Source organism: Orbicella faveolata, unplaced genomic scaffold (genome assembly GCF_042242905.1).
Source record: "Orbicella faveolata isolate gen_17 unplaced genomic scaffold, um_ofav_v1 contig_1, whole genome shotgun sequence".
In the NCBI taxonomy this organism is placed as follows: domain Eukaryota; kingdom Metazoa; phylum Cnidaria; class Anthozoa; order Scleractinia; family Merulinidae; genus Orbicella; species Orbicella faveolata.
In genome coordinates this window covers 31,793,092-31,820,062 of record NW_028301536.1, presented here as the reverse complement: position 1 = coordinate 31,820,062, position 26,971 = coordinate 31,793,092, and the positions used below count along the sequence as shown (strand labels likewise).

General features: G+C 40.7%; 1 protein-coding gene across 1 annotated transcript; it reads right to left on the bottom strand.

Moving 5' to 3' along the window:
- Positions 1–475: 475 nt before the first annotated feature.
- LOC110047194 (uncharacterized) lies at positions 476–26,817 on the bottom strand. Its single transcript, XM_089272440.1, has 21 exons — positions 26,452–26,817; positions 25,227–25,279; positions 19,714–20,160; positions 19,117–19,179; positions 18,054–18,155; positions 17,271–17,349; positions 14,705–14,786; positions 14,007–14,093; positions 12,985–13,054; positions 12,271–12,429; positions 11,733–11,800; positions 9,557–9,630; positions 9,187–9,290; positions 8,386–8,480; positions 7,461–7,555; positions 7,188–7,273; positions 6,661–6,756; positions 6,005–6,034; positions 5,477–5,749; positions 4,604–4,780; positions 476–3,999 (listed from the first exon to the last, which is right to left on the bottom strand). Exons 1-21 carry the CDS (start codon positions 26,651–26,653, stop codon positions 1,732–1,734), a joined length of 4,710 nt encoding a protein of 1,569 aa, XP_089128566.1. The 5' UTR covers positions 26,654–26,817; the 3' UTR covers positions 476–1,731.
- Between the last annotated feature and the right edge of the window lie 154 nt (positions 26,818–26,971).

The following is a 26,971-nucleotide window of genomic DNA, read 5'->3' as shown; positions in this document are numbered from 1 at the left end:
AAACTAAACCAAATTGAGCAAACCCATTTTACCAACAAAACAAACGGCAAAACCGATGGCAAAAATTCTTGCAGCTGGATTTACAAAAATATCTCCAGTGTTCGTTCCACCTGTCTTCGAGCGCTAATCCAAAGCCCGCTAATCCGGTGCCAATATCTGACAATATTAAAAAATAAATAAATATAAAGAATATTATTTATAGAGCGCTTTCTCATGACGTCACGGCTACCATACTGCCACCGACATGTCTACGCCTTTCGCCCATGCAAACGTACCTACGTACACGTCAGAAGCGATAAGCGTAAACGCCTATTTTCGTAAACACTTTCGTGCGAGCGAGCATATGATCGCCAAACTCGTGTAGACGAAAAACTCTGAATGCTGTTCAGAAAAAGTGAGAAACGAAAAACGACTTGATGTTTTCACAGTCGACTAAAGCTGACCATTTCACGCCACACAACAGGCGAAAGCTCAGTTGAGTTTTTATATAGTTTTATTAAATTTGAAATTCATGTGAAATTAATTCTGATACGTAAACACCCTGTCCTTCAGGGAACAGGGCCGGGGGCCAACGTTTTTCAAGTTTACCTGAATGCAATCCGTTTCACTCTTCTCCATTTCTGTCCAGCCATGCCTCTTTTAAGCTCTTCTGTGTTTCTTACGAGTGTGTTTTTTTTCTTTTTCTTTTTTTTTTTTTTTTTACCGCTGACCAGCTGGAAAAGAGCTAGAATTGCCCAAAATTTACTAACATACCATGCATTTGACACTTGGGCCCCGTTCTCCATCATCGTTTTCGAAAAGCTTCGTTTTCAAAATGTTTTCTGTCCCGACCAAAACGCACATTCGGCGTTTAGGGTTTGAAGAGCGTTTTCGAAAAGCTCCGTTTTCGTGACGGATGAGCGTGGACAGTGGGCCTAACCGGAGAAATAAAGCTCCCTTTTCAAATTCCTCCGGCAGGTTACGATAATCACGATACTTCCCTACCCGGGTTTTACTCAAACACAAATCCAAAATGACCGCTGATTGTTGCGTTTTCAAATTTCCCTGATGTAGTGTGGACAGAAAACATTTGACACGTTTTCAGCGTGAAACCTCAGTCCGTTTTTAAATTCCTCCGGCGTGGTGTGGGCGCGGCCTTAACTGGCACTTAAACCAAGTGGAATGAAGGAAAAATCGAGACAAAGGCAGGAAATGGTTTAGAAAACGTAATTTACCAACAGCCCAAGTCATTGCAGTGTTCCAGGTAAGTGAGGAATCTCAGGTCAAGAACCTGACAAGATCAGCTACATGACGCGATACATTAGTAAAAAAATTATAGCGATTTGGTGGGTGCATTGGGAATTGACCCGTTGGAATTCCTTATTGGCACCCAACCTTTAAAACTTATCTGGAACCCTATAATGACTGCACCGTTTATCCGCAGTAATGAGTTTACAGTGCGTACACCCTCTTACAACATTCAAGACAGCTTCTACTATTGCACATACGACTACGATCACTGTCAAAGCAGATCTTCACTGACCCCAACTTAATTAAACATGATATGAACACCAAAAAGGAAGGGCAATGATTTCAACAGTTGTCAGGCAAGTATGGTATCATGGAGGTGAAATCCTCTGTAGCGAAACCCACGAGCTAAATCGACCTCCGGAGACAAACTTTTTCTCCAAAAAAGGTATTTAAATAATTAATGGTCAGCGTTAAATAATAACAAGCTGATTACGTGTTTTACTACGCATCGCTTTCTTCAGAATCGACGTTCGGGAGCATGGCTCTCCAGCGAGCTCCACGATTTTTGTCGGGTTTGCAAATTTTCCGTTTGGATGAACATGATGGCGAGTTGTTCTCGTGAAGTAGACTTTTCTTTGATAAGTCCTGATTAGCAGCTGCGCCTGACTGTTGGCCAGCGGTTTCCTCGTCTTGAGCTGGTCTGACATCAGTGCCCTCTTGCACAACTAACAAAGAAGGCTGGGATACGTCGGTAGAATCGCCCCTGTTCACAACTCGAGTGAGCGGGATTTCATCGGCGTTGCTAACTTGGTCTGTTGAGGTAGAAGGCGTCGCTGGGATATCTGGAGGCAACTTGGCATCCCTTACATCTAAATTTTGAATTTTCTGTAAAGATTGGCGAGTTTTCATTGCAGCGCCTGTTCTCACTGTATTGTACTTTGATTTCACAGGTAAATACTCAGTATCAAGAGAATCATCCTCAGAATACGAAGACTCTTCGGAAGAAGGCGAAGAATCCGAAATTTTAATAAACTTGCTTCTTTTAGATGCACAAGTGCTGTGCGTTTCATTGGGACTTCGCTTCACGGGAGTTCCTTTTCTCTTGCTCCTACGCGTGTTACATGAACTAGTACTCGCAGCAGGAATGGACAACGATCTTGACGTCTCTTGTAATGACAGCAACTGAGAGGCTGCAAAAGCAACCGACGGGTCATCAGGCTGCCTTGCTGGGGTCTCCTTCCTTATAGCGGAACCCTGCCCGACTATGCACATCTGCTGGCCTGGGGTCGAAAGCGATGCTGAGGAAGCCATTCTCACTGCAGCTAGACCAGGTCGCTTACGTCTAATGACATCCGTTTGACGTAATGCTGCAGGTTTTCGCTTGTGAGTGGTAGCGTTTTCAGTGCCATCGCCACCGCCTCCACTAGGCGGGGGATGTCTTTCAGCAAAGACAGGCCCAATTTGGGAAGAACCCTTGACCCGAATTTTAGAAAGTAGAGCCGGCCACAAGAATAGGCTGCTGAATCGCGAAGAGAGCATTTTGTACTCGTACGAATTTCGATACGAAGTGTTGTTTAAACGACTCCCTGGCGCAACCGTTGCAGGAGATTTTTGAGTGCTGTTCTGAACAAGTGAACGGTCAATTTGTTCGTTGCTTACTATGGTGGGTACAGGAACAGTATCAGTTTGTACACTATCAGAAGCTCTACATGACGATATTGCTTGGCCTGCTTGTTCAGAAATTTGGATCTGTTGTGAACCTATGTTATCAACTGCTGGTGTGCGGGGACCTTCTGTAGTCAATCGAGAGTGACCAGTCGATAGCTTACCCTCCGTGACAGCACCTGTAGATGTAGGCAGCTGTTCGCCTGATTCACCGCCTCCTTTTGTATCACGTGCATGTCCACGTGAAACCACGTGATCGTTGGCTACTATCTCATCCAAACAGGTTTCATTATGTGGTTCGTTTACAGCGTCTTTCCCGGATGCTGCATCAATGTTCTTAGACGATTCAACAACGCCACGACGTGACTCATTTAAACTAACGTGAACGTCGTTTTCATTAATAAACGTGACATTTGGTGACATCTGGTTTCTATGACTACCAGCTGTGCCCGCTGTAGAAGACAGCTGATAAGCTACAGTGTTCGCTGTACTGTGTGCAGGTGATGTGTTCAACATGGCGGCTATTCGCTGCAAATGTGGACGGAGTTGAAGAAGAGATTTGAATGTTTTTAGGGTGGTAAGGCAAGGTGGAAGAGGAGGAATTGCTGGTGCGCGCCTGCGTGTGGCCTGGCTTGTTGTTGGGGTCTGTGCTGTTGATTCGTTTCCAGCTTCAACTCGGTCCGTGCTTACAAGAGCGTGCGCATTAGATGGGGCACCGTTACTCGCATCGTTCAAGACTTGTGAGTCAACAGCTGGCTCCGCATCAATATTTTTAGCTGCTTGATGTCTATCACTATGACCGTCCTTTCCTTTAACAAGTTCATTCTCGTTAGTTAACTGCTCTTTCTCGCAGTTCTGTGGTTCTGTTTGTCTACTACAAGTGACGTCATGAACTTCAGCCTCGGTTTCCGTGGGGGCCTCGGGATTACAACAGACACTCTGGTTCCTCTGAGAGCTGTGATCGCCTAAACTAATCTCTTCTCCTCCTCGACTGTTCCCAGCGTTACTAGCGCCATTTGCATCTGAGGAAGGAGTGAACGTGGATGATGCTGTGGAAGTAGTTTGAATGGCTTGAAGAACCGTGGGGATATCGATACTGAACGCCTGTGAAAAGAAAAAAAAACGAACTGTTACACTATGTTACGAAGGAAAATTGTCCTCGAGCGTAAAATGTCACTTTGGTTTACATGGAAGGTTGGTTGGTCAGTTGGTTGAATGTTTTTCATTTGGTCATGGTAAAATAAAACTCAAGTTTTCCAAGATGACACGTTTCAAAGTGGGACCCAAGATGTTGAAAGACGCGAAGTCACCTGCGCGTGTACACAACCGGGAACTTCCCAGCATCATTGAACGCTATCGGGAGGACAACAAATTTTCCTCATAGTCTTGAAATTTCTCAAAACAAGCCTGACTTTTCAAGGGAATATCTGAAAGATCATGTATTCGAACGGCGGAGAAAGATATGAAGACATTGATCATCGCAGTTTTACACACAACTTAAGCAGCTATGAAACTGAAGCCTGTTTTTCAGGCTTGTATGGGATTTGAACCCGGTGCAGTGATCTACCAACTGAGCTCTCAAGCCAACTGGGAGCTTTAATTTCACAGCTGCTTAAGTCAGTAATGTCTTCATATGCCTGACTTTTATCGTTAATTCTACTCGGTCATCCCATCCTCTCATGTGATCACTTATGCCCATTCTGTTTACCTGCAGAAGAAGCGAGAAGGGCCCTAATGAGCCAGTCACTGTGACCTGCTTTTCTTCGCTCGAACTTCCGGTGTGACGTTTTTCTCGTTTTTCTGCGACTCGTTTCCGTTTGGAGAGCTGTTTGTTTTTCATAAGAACACGGTGATGAGGCTGCTGAATTCTGTTCCTGTTTCCGCCCTGCAAGGAGTCAGAACACAGAGAGTAGAGAGTTATAACCGGTAGAAGAATGGGAGGCCCGCTAATGACAAATTCAGAGGAAGGAAACCGTTTATTTTGCCAAATTTGCGCGTAGGGCCTCGTATATGCTTGTTACGTTTGGTCATGAACGGAATTGTTAAAATGTTAATTTCGCAGATTGGGTGGTTCAAGGAAAATCTCTAATCACTCACTACACCCTCAAGCCAACCAGTCACTTACTTTTGCATACTTTTGTATGTACCAAGAGTAGATTGTTTTCTTTTTTTTACACCATGCTCGTTATTTTCTTTCTAAATATCCTGTACATTACAATTTCATAAAGGTTCAAGAAAACAATAATCTTTACTGAGTTGGCAAGCGTCACAAAGTATGAATACAAGGAAACATTTGTATTTGCTTACTATAGGAAATCTAAGGTTAGGTACATGAAGAAATATAGATAAAGAGGGATGACTATAAGAAACGAATGAAACGGTGAGGGAGGCAAGGAGGAAAGGGGGGAACAGACCGACAGACCAACATAGAAGGACGAACGAAAGAGTAGACAAAGGAATTAGCAGGTGAAACTTTACTTCAAAAACTAAAGTCGCAAAAATGTTTGGCCAAGAGGCAGCACGAAAACACACTTCCGTGGCCTAAACAACACTAAAAGTAAAGACAACAAAGGAAACAAACCGCTTTTCTGATGCGCGGGCTCTTCTTGGATTCGGAGGAGCCTTCCTCTCCATCATTCGCGTCATCTTTAGCCTCACCCTCAGCACCCGCCGTACTTTGCTGTTCACTTGGAGCCGTTTCGTTGGACTGTTCCTCAGCCTGTCTTTTTTCAGCTTCTCTCCTCTGTGCCTCTCGTTTCTCCGCTCGTTTCTTCTCCCTGAATTTGGCCCTGGTTGCTCGTCGCCTCGCTCGGGACTCTTCAATAGGAAGCGGAACAGGGCCTTTGCGTTTCCTCTACAAACAGAAGAAAACAAACAAACCACAGTCAATAAAGAGTTGGTCACGCAACACTTATCCACATTAAGAAAAGGAAAAAGCACTACGTCGCAACTATGAAAATCAATGTGACAGATGCAATGCTAATGAGTTCTCTTTATATTACACGTCGCACTGTCATGTCCGGAAAAGAGACCACCTCCCCCCCCCCCCCCCCCTAAAAAAAGAAATGCGGCACCGTTTAGGGAGAATAAAATGATTACTCTTGCTTACCACAACTGGAATATCTGGAATGTCCAGATCCTGAAAAGAGAGAGGAAGTGTGAGCTAAATCTACACTGCTAACCACCTTAACAAGGGCTTACTTGAGTGTTATTACAGAACAACCTGGAATTGAATAGTTAAGTGTTGCAAAGAGTAAACATAAAATGAGTATATTGTGAAGGGCCACTGACAAGGTGACGAAGACGTTGGGAGATTGAAAATGTACAGTATACAGGGCAGCTAGCACAGACGAGTTTAAAGGAGTATAACGAAGAGAAGGGGAAGGGGTTAGTTTATGACGAAAAGGTTGGTTTAGGGAAGGCGAAAGAGACGGAGAAAAACGAGCATGAGTGGGAACAGGGGTATTTTATAGGGAGAAGAGGGGGTAGTTTGAGGGGAGAGAAAAGAGCAGTTGAAAAATAAGAGAAAGAGGAATAGTTTGGGGATGGAGGGAGGGAGGGATGGAGAGAAGCAGGGAGGGAGGGAGGGAGGGAGGGAGGGATGGAGAGAAGCAGGCAGCGAGGGAGGGAGGGAGGGAGGGAAAAAGTATAATTATCATAGGAACAGGACAATGACGGTTTGTTTACAAAATGAAATAGAACAGTTTGGGAAAGGTGCTGCAGGGTAGTAAAACGAAAATAGCGTGACTTGACTCTGTGGTTTACCTCGGGTTCAAGTGACGGTCTTTCCTGCCTTCTTCCAGTGAAGTTGGCCACCAGCTCTCTTTTCTTGCGCAGGGTATTTTGACGATAGTATAAAAACTGCAAAAATTAAACATAATAGCCTTCAGGATTGGCAATATTACTAGTGGAAGCCATATAACACACATTCTCACAAGCACTTCTTCGCTCGACGGTTTATCTCTTTTTTATTCTTCAGAGAACAAAAATACATGTAGAAGCTCACAGAGACGATAGATAACAAGTTTGGGAGAATCTAAAAGGTTCCGTGCCTATAAACCCGAGTTACAACTGGAGATTTTGAGAAGATCGGCTTTATACGTACAGTAGACTCCACAACTGTTTCGTTTAGTTAATAATCTGTGTACACTGCACTCCACACAAAAAGAAAGAAATTCAGTTCGTCCACTGGCAGTTTATGCCAGCAATGAGACCCCACCACATACAATAACTGAAATAAAAACAGATGCTTGTACTAATTACATGAAATATCATCTCAATAAGATACTGACGTCATCCTTGCAGAGTACAATCCATCGGCGCCAACACTGATTATCAGTTCGATCGCCCATAGCTCGAGCAATCTTAGACCAGTTTCCTGTGAGAAAAAAATTAAAAAGAAATACAGGAGTAATCTCTTAGCTTGGATGTCCTGTTACCTGCGGACTCAAAGCAGTGTTGTGAAGTTGACCCGTAGATGTCTTAATTTAAAGAACAAAGTAGAGTGCATTTGCTTTACGCTCCCACACAAAGAGAAACTGAACGAACTTTATACACAAACTCACCTTTTCCAAATTTTTCAACATATTCCAGCAACTTCCGATCATCTTCTTTAGTCCATGGTCCTTTGTTTATGTTGGGATCCAAGGCATTCACCCATCTACACAAAGAACAAAGAAAATCGCATTTCAGACAGCAAACAAGACAACCACATTCTAACCTGAAGGGTTCTTGCCTCCTTTGTAGTCATATTTTTAGTAGGCTGGAGCAGGGACTGGTAGGGGGGTTACAGAAGAGATAACTGATCGAAATTATTCGGTTAATATAAATAAAAAGTGTGGTTTATTCCAGACCTACCTGGCGTATAATCAGTGGCAAACTCAAGACGTTATGGGAGCTACGTCACGGTTCGCGCATCTTGAAAAGTCAAGCCTAAATTATTCAAGTTCATCGTTCGTAATCCGTGTTTATCTTCTCTATCCTTAACCATCCTTGTTCCTTAGTTTATGGTTCTATTATAGAGTGTTCTTCTATCTTAGTAAACCACTATTTCCAGGTTTCCTTCAATTTAAAGGTAATTTTGTGCGTGGCAAAGATAAGTCAAAATACCGTGACTGACCTCCTTTAAGTGGTCTTTCATTATGCCTTACCGTGTCTGGCCTGCTTTCTTGTTTTCATTTGAATTTAGTAAATGACCAAAAGGTGGCTAAAAAATTAAAGTCACGCAGTGTCCTTCAATTGACGAACTCTTTTTCAAGCAGACTCCAACGATGATGCTCTCTTTGTTCTCATGAATTAGTGGAGGGAGAGAAGATTGTGTGATGAGCCCACAGGAAATCTGCGTAGGAGGCACACTATTTTAAAGTTATTCACTGGGGGGAGACTAACAACACCATGGCTTAGAAAATAAGAGACAACAAAATGCTGCTTAGATACCAAACCTGCAAACAGCCCTGTTTACTTTGTGGCTGTAACACTTGAGTCACTAACCTTTCTCGACACTGAGGTCCTGATCGTCCAGGAACCATCTCAGACAGCCTGTTCCAATTACATGCTCCATACTTGTCAACTGCTTTCTTAAGAAGCTGATAAAACCAAACGTGCAAAGAAATAATGTTCTAGATCCATTTACTGTTAAAGAAGTGAGATATTTATAAGGCTGTAGACAGAGAAACAGACAGAGACAGATAGATAGACAAACAGACAGACAGACAGACAGACAGACAGACAGACTAACTGACCGACAGACCGACGAACTGATGGACTGATAGACTGACTGATTGACTCAATTTTGAGTTATTAGGAAGCTTAAGCAAATCACGACGACGACGGCGACGTGAACGTCACCAAACAAAGTTTTAATGAGCAAAACAACACTTGTGCACGTGCGTTGTAAATCTTTCTTCATTTCTTTGCCGTCCTCTGCAAAATGAGAACGTGAAATGACCAAGTTCTGCGCAGTCTGAGGAACGCGAACGACGACGGCGAATTCTCGTATTTCCATTTGGTATTGAACGCCGTCACTGCATATTTAGCCCGAGCACAGTTTTAAAGCCATTGGCGTACTGAACAGATTTAGACAATCGTAAATTTCGCTGATAAAATATAGATTCATTTTTGACTAGGCGTCGTCCTCGGCGTCGCCGTAGTCGTTGCTTAAGCTCCCAATTATTCAAGTTTATCTGCAGCTGAATCACAAAATATCCTGCTTATTGATTCTTTGGAAAGGAGAAAGAGCCAATTTACAGACTGAGTCAATTTTTTGTGGAAACCAGGTCAGTCAGATCATACCTTATCCTCATCTTCGTACCATTTGCCTTTCTTCACCATCTGCAGTGTCTGTGTGTAGCGATGCAAGCACTGATCTCCGTGCCGGCCTTCCAAGAAACTAGCCACTGAGAATTTTCAAAAAAAGGAATTATCTAGTGTATTAGAATTGGTATCCCTTATATCACCACTTTTAGGAGGGCACGATCTGGTTCCAGATCAAAGGGTCTTTGTGAAATCCCTTGACAGGCTCACTGCAACAAGCAAAATTAACACACAAATCTTACAATTTTATACAGGGTGAACATTGCACAATACGATGAATTGCTAGGATCTTCAGATGTGACTGTTTAAAAGAGGGAATGCACGTGACAAATACCACAAACTTTTATACCTCTTGGCCAATTGCCGAGCCCAACTATCTGCACCACTTGAAGCAGCTGTTGATCGTCTTCTGGGGTCCACTTGCTGAAAGCACATCAAAGAGAGCTCAATTAATTTGATGTTATACTAAGTTACCGTAAGTGGTATGAGATCAGGAGCCATAATCGAGGACGGAGACCGTAAGCGCGCGCCATTTCAAGTATTGGGGTTGTCCCCATGATATGGGACAATAATTCTATTTTTAGAACAAATTGCGCCATCACCTGCGGCACACGCGCGTACATGCTGCGAGGATTTTTGCGGATGTCGCGCGGGGGAAATGGCGTCCGAAATTCCCGAAATTTTTCATGTTTTTGGCCCACAACTCAACGCGTTTACGTCTGTTGGAATTTTGCTTAAGTATTTTCGTCGTAAGCTGCTCCAGTTTGAGTGAAGTAAGACAGTGTCGAATTTAGGTATGTTCCGCTGTAAGCTTATATATATCGCTGACCAAGTTGTGTCCCGACGGATGCTTCTTTTACATGAGCTGTACATTACTCCACTCTAAATTTCACATATGTTGAAGATTAACAGCTTTTCCATTACAGAACAAAAAACTAACTGGATATATTAAGATATAGCAGAGCTTCAGGACTTCATAGTTTCCTAGCTCCTCTTGCCACACGCTTGCGAGGAATTTGCCAGTCTATCGCGACCGAAAACTAAACAAAATAATTGCTAGTTTGAGTTTCGCTTGAATTGTAAGCAACGCTTAATGTTTCATCAAGGCCCAATAACTTTACGTCCGTAGATACTGCTCAGTTTTATTCGTGTAAAAATCCAGTAAATTCTCTGTTGTCGATGAATGAGAGCGCCCGCCGATGCGTGTTTTGTACAGTCAATAAACATGACAAATTGTACTTCCGCCGCACTTTCGTGTGAAAGCGTACATCGAACTCAAACAATAACTCTATAGTTTTTAAATATGTTTAAGATTGATAAATGTTTGAGAACATATTAAAAGCTAAGCTGAAAATATGTGAATAAAGCAGAAATAATCAGCAAAGTTACGATGACGCTTTCGTTAATCAACTTCAAATAACGATTTCGATTTTGTTGATCGAGTTATCAAAACTCCTTGTCTATTTTCATTTTCACAGTGTAAAACTTCACTATGCTTATGTTGAAGAAACACACATGATGTTAGTAGCCTTTTTTGCGTTCGTGAAATTTGTTGCAGCATCTCAGCACAAAAGACAACGAAAGAAATCTTTGTCAAGATTTGTTGACAATTGAAAACACCGACTCGGACTTGAAAGTACACGAGCTGCACTATGCAAATGAGCTAATTGTACGCGTCAGACTTTCCTTTCAAAATCTTTTGCAAACTCACCAAACAAGCAGGAACAATAAGAAACCATCAAAACAGGTTTTGGTTATGATTAACCATTGTCTGAGAAACTCACAAATTAACTCGATACCAGAGTAGAGAGTTTTCTTGCTATATTCTTGAGTCAGAACAAACGCAAAAACATACGCGTAAGCTTACAACTAGCGCGAGCAGATCTTATTATTCATTCCCAGCGGGAGATTGAAGTCTTGTTTTCGACCCTGAAAATCCCACCTTTTCCGTTAGCTCAGAGCATAAAACTACATATAAGCGCCCTGGTTCGTATTCCCTGCCTTATTCCCCGCCATCGCTGTGAAAAATACGCAAGATAATCTCTCAAGGTCTCTCAACTCTCACCATTTGATCACGCAACGTGACAACACCCACGCGAGAGCCCCGACATGTGCGTGGATCCGCGCGGATATATGACGTCAGGATGGCGCAATTTGTTCTAAAAATAGAAAAATTGTCCCATATCATAGGTGCGCGCGGATCCCAAGACTTACGGTCTCCGTCCCCGATTATGGCTCCTGATGAGATTCTATAATCATAGACATTGCATTCTTCAGCTGGGTTGCTTCATAACAGAGTGCTGTGAAAACAATCTTGCCTGCCTGGTTTGACCATCTTGAGAAATGCTTTTCTTACGAAAAAGTTCAGTCAAAAAACCAGTTGCCTTTCTGCTGGAAATTCACCCAAAATCTAGTGAGGGTGTGTCTTACAAGGGCGTGTCCTTAATCTTCTTCTGCTGCATTTACTTCATTATCAAAACTCATCTTTGATACAATAATACAATAAACTGGTTCTGTCTCTTCACCTCTTTAAAAGATTTTTATTCAGGCTTCTCTGGTAGCGTTCATAACAGTGAATGGGAGTGCGCTTGGTCTGGGGAGACAAACAAGAAAGCAAGTGCATTGATTATATCTAACAACAAAAAATATTGATGTTGACAATAACAAAGCTACATCCCTAAATCTAAGGTCGTGTTCTATTGGGATCAACCGTTTCTGGTTGGTCAGGTTAGTCAGGTTTTTTTCGTGTTCTATCGGGAAAAACCGGTTTCGGTTGGTTTGGTTGATCAACTTTTTCAACCGGCCTCAAACCAGCTTGAAACGGTTGCAAAAGCATTTGCGAGATTCGCGTGATAGTAGCTCGCGTAAGGACTATTCCCAGGAGTTACCGCGTTCCAACTGAAAACGGCTGGAAAAGTGTGCCATTGAGAAACGTAGGTCCACATCAACCCAAACCGGTTGCGTTTGATCCCAACAGAACACGACCTAAGAGTCAAACACACTGATACTCTTCCAGTCATCAGGTGATACTGACACTAGTAGTAGACCGAGTCATACATGTACCTGAAGTTTTTGTGCGATGACATCCCAGGTATTCCCAGGCTCTTTGGCAAGCTTTATTAACATCTTGTCCTCCTCTTTAGTCCATGGTTTTCGGTTGACATCAGGGTGGCCAAAGTTACACCATTGCAAGCGGCATTGAAAACCTGAACGTTTTTGCAGCTAGTCAATTAAAAAGAGCAGACTACAATTAAGACGTTGTTGTTGTTGTTGTTGTTGTTGTTGTTGTTATTATTATTATTATTACTGTTATTATTATTATTGAGTGACTAGCTAAAACCACTCATATGTATACCATACATGACAAGTGCTCTTTAACTACTGGCTTAGTGATGCACTCCTCAATTACTAAGTAGCAAAGGTTTCAGTCATTAGCTGAACACATTTCTAATTTTACTGCACCAGAAGTTTGTAATTAGCCAATCAGAATCGCCTTGTCTATTACCCTGATATTCTGCAATATCAAGTCACTGACCTGGTACAAATTCAATATCACAGTCGTTTGGACGAGTCTGGGTATGGCTAATACCTAATCGTACCTTTTCTTTGGTATGCCTTGGCAGCATATAGGGCGAGTTTGGTCCTGCTATGGGTATTTTGGCATGACCACCTCTTGCCAAAATACAAACCATGGCTTGACCAAACTTGCCTTATTTGCCAAAAAGAGAATCAAAAAAGGTACAACTACATATTAATACAAGGAGTGGCTTCACTTACATAGGTACCGCTTATTCTGTCCCAGTCAATAGCTTCTAAGTCACGTTCCAGTTTCTCTTTAGGTAAATTTCTAAAATATTGAACACAAAAGAAAAACAGAAGCTTATAAACTGTGGCATCCTTCCACATGTATCTTGCTAGTGTCTACAGTAATTAATCCCTTGCAATGCTCAATGTTGGATTGGACAGATTATGAATAGAGTTCATGAGAGATGACAAGTTCAAACTATCACGGTCACTTAAATAAATAATTAAAAATAAATTTCAGCATTTAGACAGGAAGCCACATCAGCCTTAGCTGGTTTTCTTGTGTCAGTCCTCTTTCCTGGTCAAATTGGAATTTGGAGATGATGGTTTTTGCAGAGGGAGGCAAACCAGAGAACCCAGAGAAAAACCCTCAGAGCAAGGCAAGAGCCAACAACAAACTCAACCCACATATGGCACAGGGCCAGCCTTGAACCCAGACCATATTGGTGGGAGGCAAGCATTCTCACCAGTGTGCCATCCCTGCTCCCCTTCAACACCAACCATTTCAACACCGACTCTCACACCATCTGACACTCTGACACTTTGACTATTATGAACTTGCTCAATGTTTCATTGGTGTTAACAATGGTTTTCTTTAACAAGCAGATTCTATCAATTCTCACATACTGCAGAAAACTTGTGTCCAACCCAGGGATTTTAGGTGGTTGATTTTGCAGTTGGCTGGTGAATTCTGTCCTCCACTTGCGCAACAAGAGATGTTTTTTGAAGTATTTTGGGAGGCAAGTGGGAAGGAATTTGGGGGTTAAGTACACTGTTACCGGTACAGCTTGCCAGAAAGGCAAACCTGAAACTTGGTTTTCTTTGTATACTGATCCTTCAATGCTTGTCACCTCTTGCCCTCTTTAAAAGTAACTTTTGGCAGCATGAATGTTTCAACAGATGGCACTTGCTGTATTTACTTCACTTGTGTTGTATGTAAGCCATCAAAGAGCATGACATTTGTGCGTATTAGAAAAAATAATATTAAAACATACTTGATTCTTAGACTTTCTGCTTTCAGATCTTCAAGTTCTTGTGATTCACTCTCAGTTTTATCTTTCTTAAGCTCCAGTTTTTGAATTCTGCCAAAAAAAAAAAACAGCAAGAGATGTAATAAGACATTGAGCATCAAAAAGAAATAACATGAAACAACTGTCAAATTTCTACACCCAAGACAGGAATGCAGAAATTTTCCCCATAGCATCCTTAAAATGAAAGCGTGAACTACAGCTGCTGCTTGTAATGATCACGAAGCTTTTGGAACAATGAGAAACACCATAATTAATATATTGAAAATCATCACACAGCTTGCCATATTTTTATTCACTGAAATTAATTGCAGTCCTAGCTGTAATCTACCCAAGTCCCAACTAGCCTTTATAATGACTACAGGTCCTTTATTATCTTCCACCTCTGCATTGGCCAGTTCCCACCTCTTCGCGACAACAAAGGCCACAAAAAATTCATAACAAATACCAAAATAGGCTTTATATTAAGTTTTCGTAAGGTATCACTTTCGTATGAATCCAATTTTGTACAAGGAGTCCTTGTTAAGTTAAGTACAGTGATCATTAAGTTATAAGTAAAGTAAAATCCTGTTAATTGAGAGATCCACTTTGGCCATGAAAATATTTTGACTGGCCTTTTGACTGGTGGTAATGAGGTGGTGCAGAACAAAATTTGGTCAACATACCTCTGCAGAACTGGAGACAGTTTGTTTTCCAAATTTTGCATCCTGACTCCCTCGGCTAAGCTGTTTCTTTCTTTTTGATTCCCTGCCAATTGAGAGAATACATACAATTGACTTGATTCATGAACAAGCCAAACTCTGAACTAGTTATAATGGAATTCTGTTTATATAGGGGGTGAAGAAACCCCAGAAAGCATCCATATTGACCATAAAACAGGGTTCATCTGCAGTAATGATTTTACCCCTGACTGAGATACCCTATGATACCATAGCATACAATACAATACTGGCCTGTACAAAGCAAGGGGAGGGACAGCAACTTGGATTACATTTTGTCATGCCACTGATAAACTCTGTTAGTGAAAATTGTGTTCAGCTGAAAAACTGAAGACTAGACTCCTGTAAGATGCTACAAGTTAAACAGATACTCTAGGCATTGAACATGTTACTTGTAACATTGTTGGGGAGAAAAACCTCTAAAAGCAAATTTGATATCCCAGAGGAAGAACTTTTATCTCAAAATTGACATGAACTGAAAAGTTAGAAAAAATGGAAAGATAGATGAAAGATATGGTTGTCAAAATTTAGGCCGACAGGGATGGAGGGTAGTTGGGGTATTAAAGTGCCACTGAAACAAAATTTTTGTATGTGAGATTTTTGCTTAGTAATAAAGTTTCAACCTTACTTGGAAACACTGCAATTTTTTTTTTCGCATACGGTAAGCGAAAACTACTTTTTCAGCCGTTCGAAGTTGGCTGGTTAAGCCCAAAATTGGCGGCCATTTTGGCGCGGCCAAAACAGCCTAGTGACGTCACTGGTTGTATTACTCTCATGCCGCGCTGAAAATTTAGAGTGATTATGGGAGAAGAGATCACTGTTCAAAGCCCCCCCAAAAAACATCTTAAGGACATCTCAGAGCTGTAAAGCAGATAATAACAGTAGCCTTAGACATGAAGAGGTCGAGAGTCGATCCTGGGGCTTTCCAGTCTATTTAATTGGATATTTGCAGGATATTTTATGTAAGCAAGCAAACGAGTGGGAGTTCTTAAATCGCAAAATGATCGGGACTTTTGGTGAAATGGCCAGCACTCAATTAAACAATATCTACACTCATAAAGTAAAAAAGACATGAAAACAAGAGAAAGCGGCTTGTGAAAATATTATCCGGACTGCTGCTGCACGAATAGGAGCAACAACGCTTCGAGTTTTCGAGTCACTTCGCTTGGAGGAAACCGGACGCTTTGTGAGTTTCACAGCGGACGAGATTGTGCCACAGTGACCTTTAGTCTAGTTGCATCTGCTACATCCTACAAGTTATCACGACAGCAACAATTTAAGAAACCCTCTTCTTTTATATGAGGGAGCGAATTTAAACTATAAAGGTAAACTAAGCTGCCATGATCGTACAGGTATGTTTTCAGGAAACGAGAGAAAGCGTGCCAATGTCGGCAGCGAAAGTCATATATGCAAATTAGCCGTTCAAATTCTGTTTAATACGTGACCTTCGAAAGGAGTGTAAACTAGTGACGTTTTAACGAATTGTTTTGAATTTGGATACTATTAAATGAAGATCATAGACATAAGTATGTGCTAAAGAACTCAAAGTAATCCATCGGCCGTGAAATATTGCAATTGGGAGATACGTGTAAAAGAGAAGCGAAATTCCCGCTTTGTTTACACTGATACGTATGCGGCGATAAAGCAAACCCTGCTGCGGATCACAATTTTTCAAAGATACATTTTGTCTACCACAAGAACTCTCACTTATTAGTATCATAAAAAAGATGCCCTCTGTGTGCAAAGAAGTACTCGACTCAAAGCTTGTGGACCGTTAATAACTTCGTGATTGTGCGGATGGCTGAGCGCTTACGGCTTTTAATGCAGTAAAGTTGCCGAGGATATATTCGAACCTTGTTAATAGACCTTAAATAAACGTGAGAATCCAAATTTCAGAACCAGGCTGAAAACAGACGACGAAATATCGTGTTTAGGCTTCAGGACGTGATATAAAAGTTGCCACACTCGTCTTCGAAATCTCCAATGGAGTACTCAAGATGTTCGAAAAGTATACTGAGCTGTTCTAATCTGTAGCATATATTTTGGTGAATCTATACTCTCTGGCGCCCTCCAACGTTTATGATGTGTATTTCCTGTCAAGGCTGGACACAAATTAAAAGGTAGAAAACTAGTAGGTATTGACAATATGAAAAATAGACTTGAATAAATCAAGTGAAAACAAGAGAGAATCTATAGCGCTTCTTGCGTTAATACAACCAGTGACGTCACAAGGTCCTTAAACTCGGTTCCAGAGCCCGGACACAGTTTTGCTCCAAAAAGTCGATTTCAACAGCTAAAAAAACCACTTTCCGTTAGGATTTGACAGAAATAAAGTTCACCATTACTTTAAGCACGTTTAAAACTATAGATTGGGATAATAAAACAGAATACGAAAATTTCGTTTCAGTGGCACTTTAAGGACTTCACAAATTATTATTAAAATACAGAACACGAATATTAAATACAGGATTGTAGTTTATATTTTTCTCCAGTGGGTCCCAAGTTCACTTACAGAATTTTGATGAAGTTTGGTAACCTTCAAAATGACAGCTCTGCCTCTTGATTTTGGTGTCCTCATTATCTGGAGGTCCCTGTAAATGTCATCAATAAGACCAAGGTTCTTCATCAAACAACTTGAGCAACAAATGCAGTCTTCAATTCAATTTCTACCATATCATACGAACACCATCTCTGAGGTGATTTCTAGCAGTGTAATGATTAATTGAATTCTTGATTAATTACGACTACAACTGTTCAGTTTGATTCACAATTCTTTGATTCCAAGTTTTGATTTTGGTTCGATTTTTTGCATACCTTTTCCAGGGTGCCTTCAGTGAGTTATTATATTGTGAAATCAGACTCCAGAACTCTTTAAAATGTGCATTTTTGATTGACAAGCAAAGATGTTTGCAGTTTGTGTGCCATTTTGTGTTGCTCGATAAAAATGTTTCCCTTCTACCACCCCTTGAGAATTTCTACTATAATAATTTATTTTGTTCTCCTGCGCTCACTACAGTGGAATATACAGATTCTTGAATCTCCAACGGAAGTGAAAATTGCTTTGAAAAATCAGGTAGTTCGAAAAATCAGGGGGTAAAATTACGGTATTCAACTGAGGGGAGGAAAATGATTTTTGGTTCAAGTTATCCAGAGGTTATTGAGCTTGAAGACATTGGGATACCACCGTATGGCCAAAAAGAAATCCCCAAGTTTTCTCAATCAAATTTAGATTGACAGCAAGGAAATAGCATACACCTTCAATAAGATGCATCTACAAATAGATTGCATAGCTTACCACTGAACTTGTGTCTTTGAAATATGGATTGGCAAACTTGGCTAACGTGTGAGGTTCAGGTTTTCCTTCATCTTTGTTTGCCCTCATCTGATGTAATCCATACTAAATTTTAATTCAGAAAAAACATTATTTAATAACTCTTTTATTTCGAGGAAAAGGTTGTTGTTATTCATCCTGGTAGATGCAATAATAAAGTGTATTATTGTTTGTCTCACGATGTAGTCACTTGAGATGTAGATCGTGACGTTTCAACTGCCTATTGCTAGTCTTCTTCAGGCGATAAGGTTGACTGATCGCACGGTATCATTTATATCACAAAGGTCGGCTCTGATTGGTGCATTTCGATCCTCCTATTGTTCCACTGTTCTCCTGGTGTTATGTTTCTTGATCGGGCAGAACAGTAAAACAGCGGACCATTGAGGGAACAGCTACTCACCAGAACAATGGAACAACAGGAGGATCGAAATGCACCAATCACAGCCGACCTTTGTGATATAAATGATACCGTGCAATCAGTCGACCTTATTGCCTGAAGAAGACTAGCAGTAAGCAGTCAAAATGTCGCGATCTACATCTCAAGTGACTACATCGTGAGACAAACAATAATACAATTTATTACTCTTTTATTTGTTTTTGTTTTTGTTTTTGTTTTGTGTTGTTTTGTTTTTACCATTTCCAACAAGCGTTCTATTTCAGCAATATCTGATGTTGACTATCATGAAGGACAGGGTAGGCAGCCTGATGGTTAGTGCACTGAATTCAGGATCAAACGATCTGGGTCGAGCCCAGACTGTGGACTGTGTTGCGTTCTTGGGAGAGATACTTTACTCTTACAGTGGCTTCACAAACCAGGTGCATACATGTAAATGGGTGCCCACAAAGTTAATGCGGGGGGTAACTGTTACCAGACAAGCCTCCAATCCACGGGGGAGTAGAAATACTCCTAGTCACTTCATGGTACAGAAAACAGAGATAAGTGCTGGACTGATGGGCTATTAGTGACAAAATAATGCAGACTTCACCTCACAGTATAGGAGAGCAGACATTTCCCAAAGTAAAATACCTGTTTTTCCCTGTTCTTTGCCAAAGCAATTTCAATTCTCTCAAGCTCATCTAGTATTGCCAACTGTAAAAGAATGTCATGTTTAATATTAAGGTGATTTGAAAGTCTTCAAGAATAAAAGTAGACATAACAAAAGTTCCCCTTAAGGGTGATTTTCTTTAGTTAGGATTGCCATTTTACATTGAAGTGGATAACAAATACCATGAAACCTATATCAACTGGACACCCTTTGAACCTTCCCTGGTGTCCACTTAATAGAGAGTGTCCACATGCTTCAATGCTGTGAAAGGCTGACCATCTACACTACATTATGTGTCTGTGATGTCTTCTGTGATTTGCAAGGTCCATTGTTAAGAGCAAAATGGTAAGGGATTTCCTGAGCAATGTCAGAACAATTTGCAATCTTTTGCAAAAGTATCACTTGGGCAATAAATTACAACATTATTTTCCTTTTTAGGTTCATATGTTTATAACTTCCTAGCTTTGCCACTTAGTTTTATTCCAAGCAAAAACATAATTATTTCTATGATCAGAAAACAGTTTCAGCATAAATCGGGCAAAGGTACCTGTTGACGACATGCAAAAAAATATGATTACCTGGTAATCTCTATTCAAACTCAAGCATTGTTGAATTTCACTGTGCATCTCCAAGACACTGTCAATCTCTTCCTCACCGTCGTGAAAAATGCTGTCTTCCCCTTCTTGCTGATCAATGTCATTCTGACCATTCAATTCATTCAACTCCACCAACCAACTTCCATTTTGTGGGTACTTCCCTTGGCTTAAAGAGGGAACACATGTGGGAGGTTGAAAATTCCGTGGTTGTAATTCAGTCAAGATGTACTCATCAGATGAAACATTTCCAGTGCTTTGTGATGGTGATAAATTATTTTCGATTAATAGCTGACCTTGGAAAAGGCTAGCAGAAACTGGTACATGGTTGTCATCAGGAATAGAGAGAGTTTCTTGTCCTCCACTTATTGATGATTGCTCCCTGACATTTTCATTTTTAAATACGTGCTCTGGGCTTGTTATTTTGCTTGGCTGTTTTAGGAAACAAACAGATGAAATTAAATTAAGTTCACATTGTATTAGAGATTAACTATAAATTTGATATGAATTTCATGGGCCTAAATGTAATTTAGGCAAAGTTTGAGTCGAGCCAATGCTGGCCAGCAGTCTCTCAGGGAGATCATAGTTGGTGGGGTCTCATACAGGGTTTTCAGTGTTTCAGCCAGATAATTTTAGTTGAGGGCCAAAGTGACCCCCGAAGACCTTTTTTAGGGGCCAATTTTTTAGGAAAGGGACCAGTAAATTGAAAGCTACAGAAGGGAAAAATGCATCAGGGTACCAGGGAAAATAAAGCAGTTTATCTAGGATCTATGATAAAATTTAATAAGTTCTTTTTGAAGTGTTTCTACTCAATAAAGTTTCTTTTGAATCAGATACTGGTATGAAGGATCCGTGCATACTGAGAGAACAATCATTCGGCATACATGACGTAGGGTTTACAATCCATTATAGGGCAATTTCATACACGGTCAGCCATTTGGAAGTTTTCCGAGAATCATTACTGCAGCAAAGCAAAAGGATGGATTGACTTCTTTTCTTATGTTGAGTGCTTTAGAAGCAAAGATCTTCCAATATGATTTTCTAGAACGACATAATGTGTGACAAAATAGTCGTTATTGATCGTCAACACAGAGAAATGTAGTCGCCAAGGATGAAATGTTAGTTGCATTGGCAGTTGTAATTTCGAGCCCTGCATAATGGCTTTTAAAATACTATGCCTGTGTTAAGCCTGAAGTCTTGTAAAAGGAAAGGGATAAATTGGCCCTTTTCTCGTTTTTCTGGAGGCCATCTCCGATTGCAGCGTGGGACTCCCACAATGGCACGCTCTGGTGGAAACACTGGTTTTGCAGGGCTCACATGTTTTGCATGCCAGCTGTGTGAGAACATGCAGTTTGCCTTTGAGTGTCATTCGTGCCTGTTGAGTGCTTTTGCCAGTATATTTTGTGCAAAAGATTCTAGGAGCACTTACATTAGCTTTTATTTGCTCTACATTCCTCCTACTCTATAGCATTACCAAATGTTCTAGTAAAGTACTTATTTAGAAAGTAAGTAAGTAGGTAAACACTTCAGGTGCGTTTCTTTAAGAAAATTGTCCAAGATTGGATTCTTAAATCCGAAAGAATCCGAAAACGGATTTTGCGTTTCTTTACCCAACAGGTCAATCCAAGATCTCTCGGATCATGGTTTGTCAAAGGAACGGAAAGATGAAAGATGCAGATGAAATAATACAGATTTAATACAGATGTATTAAAATACATCTGTAGACCTACCTGTAGCTGCCTGCCCTTCTCAACTCTCTAGTTATTTCAGATAGCCAGGCCCCTTAGGCTAACTCCACTAATATATGAAGAAGCTAGTCATAAAAGGGGATAAGTGACGATTTTGGTTGCTTTTCTTTTTTCTTGCTCCAAATTAGCTGAGTTTTTGCATGTGGTCTTCAATGTAATAGAAAAACGTGTTCCTGTATTTTTGCCGCTGGTTTTTGCTTCGCTTTATAAAGACGCCGCTAGGAAAACTGAGTGGTTTTTTGCATACGCAATATCCTGAAAATGAAGCAAAGTTTAGCGGAAAAACTACGGGACATTGCTAAACATACCTAAACAAAACTCTATGCGAATTTTGGAGCGTTTTCGCCAAAGTTCACTTTTGATTAAAACACCTAACGCCCTTTTCCCGCCGAGGCTGCAAATAAACGAAGCCGGGCCTTTGTTATGATAAACAGAGCCGATCCTTTGTTATAATAACCAAGCCAAGCCTTTGTTATAAGTCAAAGTCTCGCCTCGGTTTATCATAACAAAGGATTGGCCCGCCGCGACCATAGGGACTTTGATCTCACTTAGAAAGCAGCAAAATGTCAATTTCACGCAATGTATAAGCTCAAAAATGTTAATTTTAGGTCAGAAAAGGTTTAAATGTTGATTTCACGTTAATGCGCGATGGCAAGGAGGTTGATTTCTCTTAGAAGCCAGCAAAATGTCAATTCCACGCAACGTATAAGCTCAAAAATGTTGATTTTAGGTCAAAAAAGGCTTAAATGTTGATTTCACGTTAACGCGTGATGGCAAGGATGTTGGTTTCACTTAGAAACCAGCAAAATGTCAATTTTACGCAGCGCATAAGCTCAATGATGTTGATTTCAGGTCTAAATAGGTTAAAATGTTGATTTGACGTTAACGCGTGTCGGCAAGGATGTTGGTTTCACTTAGAAACCAGCAAAATGTCAATTTCACGCAGCGCATAAGCTCAATGATGTTGATTTCAGGTCTAAATAGGTTAAAATGTTGATTTTGCGTTAACGCGTGACGGCAAGGATGTTGGTTTCACTTAGAAACCAGCAAAATGTCAATTTCACGCAGCGCATAAGCTCAATGATGTTGATTTCAAGTCTAAATAGGTTAAAATGTTGATTTCGCGTTAACGTGTGACGGCAAGGATGTTGGTTTCACTTAGAAACCAGCAAAATGTCAATTTCACGCAGCGCATAAGCTCAATGATGTTGATTTCAGGTCTAAATAGGTTAAAATGTTGATTTCGCATTAACGCGTGACGGCAAGGATGTTGGTTTCACTTAGAAACCAGCAAAATGTCAAATCACGCAGCGCATAAGCTCAATGATGTTGATTTCAAGTCTAAATAGGTTAAAATGTTGATTTGACGTTAACGCGTGACGGCAAGGATGTTGGTTTCACTTAGAAAAAAACAAAATGGTAGGAGCCCACGATGGGCTCCTGAAAATGGTAATTTCACGCAACGTATAGGTAAGCTCAAAAATGCTGATTTCAGGTCAAAAAAAGGTGTAAATAAAAATAAAATGAAACAAATAAACATTTCAATAAGCACTTTTCCAAATACGGCAACATCTTCAATGGCTAAAAAATCACGAGATAAAACATAGTTTTCGACAAACGCGATCGTAGCTTTATGTCACGCACCACCATAACTTCCAAGTTCAAAATGCGCTGGTACCTCTTATGCCTGATGAGGATAACAACTTTGGTGGCTGTTTAGTTTTGGATTTAAGAATTTGATGACTCCACGTGAAAATGCTCTATAAATAGGGCTGACAGATTAACAGATTAACCCTTCTGCGCAACGTACGGGTCTCCATACATCTGCATGTCCCCTGATCCCAGAAGCTCAAAACACTACAAATCATACCGATTTGAAATAAAATCAACGCAAACTGGATCACAGATCTGTTACAATCGATCGCCACGTGCTGGCTATTATTATGTTTAAATCTAGTTACCAGTTCGAGAAACGTCCGCAGAACGTAATCGCAATGCATGCCGGGAAGGGTCTTTACACCTCGTGCGCGGGAAAACATGGCGGTCAATACAAGACAAATTTTATAAGTCTAAAACCAGTTCTCGCTTTCCAAACTTTGACGCTAGCAACGCTTGGCAAATGGGCCACAACTCACCAGAGGGTATTTTTCTTGGGCAAGAACTGCTCTTGGACTTTGCTACCTGGCTCAACCTGACTTCGAACGCCGATAACACGATTACGGTATATCAGCTGCCTTCGAAGTTTCAGAACACATTTTGATTCTTTAAAACGTGCTGATGACTTACAGGTTTATCGAGGCTTTATGATGCCTCTCAACCACCAGGTAGGCATACAAGGTACTTTAAAACAATGCTTAAGATATTAGTTGACAGAGCTCTAATGCGGCACATCTCTTTTTTGTTTGATGGCATTTCGTTTGACGCTCAATCGATTCACGTGTTGTGTTCACGTCACAATAACCGGTGTAAACAATCCGTTCCCAGATTTCCACTCTATATGCTGTGGGATTTGGTTTTGACTTCATACACTATAAACAGACTGCCTGTTTGCTGTTCAAGAAATAAACTCCTAAAGACATGGTCAGGAAAAGCCAAGTTTTTTGCCTACGTTTTAACTCAAAAACAAAGCAAAAACCAGCGACAAGAATACAGAACCACGTTTTTCTATTACATTGAAGACCACATGCAAAAATTCAGCTAATTTGGAGCAAGAAAAACGAAAAGCAACCAAAATCGTCACTTATCCCCTTTTATGACTAGCTTCTTCATATAATGTTGTAAAATATTCTTGTGAAAGCAGGCTTTCCCTATCTCATATAGAAAAATCTCCAGCAAATGAACGTTGATCCATGAATAGACATTTAATTTAAGGCGGCTTACTACAGTTTTTTTGGACACTAATAGCACACGCTATGATTGCTTGCCAAATGTCAGTATTAAATGCTAGTGCACAAATGACACAAGCAACCCCAAGAAGAAACGAAAACCACTTCAGCACTTGAAAGGTGTTAAATCACTTGAGTATACGTGGCAATAGCTTCAAACTTTGTTCAAAGACATGTTTAAGACTAGCGCCAAAAAAATATGACAAAAAAAACTCGATAAATAACCGGTAAAAGAGCTCTAAATTACTCTTGCTTTCTCGCACGCGGTACATTGCGCCAGATGAGCGTGCGCTTAAATAAAGGGCATGCGCAATTCAATTGCTCAAAAAGGATTGCTCGAAAAGCTACTGTACAACTCATGATGAAATTTTCACAATCAATTTGTAGGGTTGAATCGCGTTTCGAGCCAAATTTTTAAAAAAATCTGTACGACAGATTTTGAGCTATTTTTTATTTCATATTTTCTGAGTTTGCGAAAAATCTGTCTTACAGATTTTTATCTTACTTTGCATGAAAGTTAATCAGAACCAATTTCTTATTCCTGAAATTTTGAGGTGGAGTCATACCGGTAGATTCTGAGAAAAACATGATTTAACCTACTAGTGCCCAGTCTCTCCTCAGGCACTCGGTCGTTCATTTTGGCCATTTGTTGACATTTAATTGTTCAAGTTGCTTATAGAATGGTAAAAGACTTAAGTAAAAGTAAATTTAGAAAGGAAAAACATCTTGGAACATTTTTTAAAGAGTTAGAAGTTGGGCTGTAATAATGCATCAAAACTGTAGTAAGCCGCTTTAAACATGGTTCTATAGGTGCCCATCAGTAAAAGCACATTGTTACTAGCATATTTTTATTTCTAATACTTACAAGAGGTGAAACATAATCTACATTCTGGTCTTGTAAGTTTTTGGAAATCACACCTATGGAAAGAAATATGAAGGAAATAAAAGTTAAAATATACTATCCATACACAGGGTCAAGTTGCATAGATCAGTATAGAGTCAACTCTCTCCTTGTGGACACCCCACTATTGGTATTTAGTATCACCCAACTAGTGGACTAATGCAAATCCTGCATTTTGATTGGCTACGCTACTAGGGGACTATTAGTAATAGTCATCGAGTAGCGAAATTGGCGCCATCGAGCGTGACGCTTTCTTTCGTTTTATTCCCAAATAAATATTTCTTCAACTTGCATTTGCTAACTCTATTATTACCTTTTCTGTCTGACTAGTTGGGTGATACTAAAACAATTAGACCCTTCGCCCTCAAGGGCCACGGGTCAATTGCCCATTCGGCTTCGCCTCATGGGCTATTGACCCATAGCCCTTGCGGGCTACAGGTCTAATTGTTAAATAATTCATGGTAGGCTCCATATAGTCTTCCAGCCATATAGTCATCCAGACATCCCATAATAATGCTAACCAATGAAGGCCTGCAAACCCTTGTATACCCCTGTACACCCTTGTATGGAAACAACTCCCACTAATACGGACTTCTTGTTAACACTGATACATTGTTGGTTATAATCCATCAAATACTTTCACTTGCATCCGATAAATCTTAATGCGTGACATGACTGAATATGCCCCAGCCTAAACTGAGGAATACCTGAGTGATATTTCACAATTTTCGCCTTGCAAAAACATTTGAGAGATAATAAACAAAATACATGTAGCCCTCCATTTGACTTTAAAAATATACTCCCATATTTTTCCTTGGACGTTATCTGTTCCTTGAAGCTTACATCTTTTCTCAAGCTTCACTATCGGAGAGAACTGTTCGCTTCTCAGAACTTCTCGCTTCTCTGTTTTCGCGCCAAATGGAGACTATCGTTTATTTATTTGGCCCGGTCTGCCAATCTATAAATTGATATCTGACAGGCACAAGGGTAAAAAGGACTTAAATTGAAACATTTCACCAGTTTTCGGGTTTTAAGACCACAATAAACGTTCCAAATAGAAGTTAAGTTCTTGGGCTTGGTCTGCATGGTGGAGGGAGGAATTCTCCGAGGTGTCATGTTTTTGTCCACAGCTGTCACATGTACAGCCCATTAGTGTTGTTCGCTTTTCAAAGAACCATCCATAACACACCTATCAGGCTGCTCTCTTCATTTTCCCCTTGTTCATCATCTTCCTCGTCCTCTTCTTCGGAGCCTTCTCCGTCTTCTTCGTCAGAGGAAAGTTTATTGGAACGTCCAGCTGAAATATGAAGAACCTCACGAATCCGTTGAATGTCGTCTACAAGAAGCTCTCTTTCGCTGGCATCGCCGTCCTCTGAGCTCAGAGCATTCATGTCAACTTGCTCTTTTTACTATACTTAACTGCTTGCCACTGCACGTTAATAAGCAAGTTGAATTTGCCATCAGGTCAGAAAAGACGTTCCCGGGACGTCTTGGCGGCCATTTTTCTGCCAACAGCCTCGCTTCTACGGTGCCAGACTCTCGCCAGGGACCCGGGGTAAATTCGCTTGCACGCGATTTGTCCAAACGTGACTGGATATTTCCCGCCTGCTGCGAAAAATTATTTGAAGGATAATAAAAATAATAGCCCCCATTTGACTTTAAAAGTATGTTACGACATTATCTGTTCACAGTTTTCCTCGAGCTTGAAA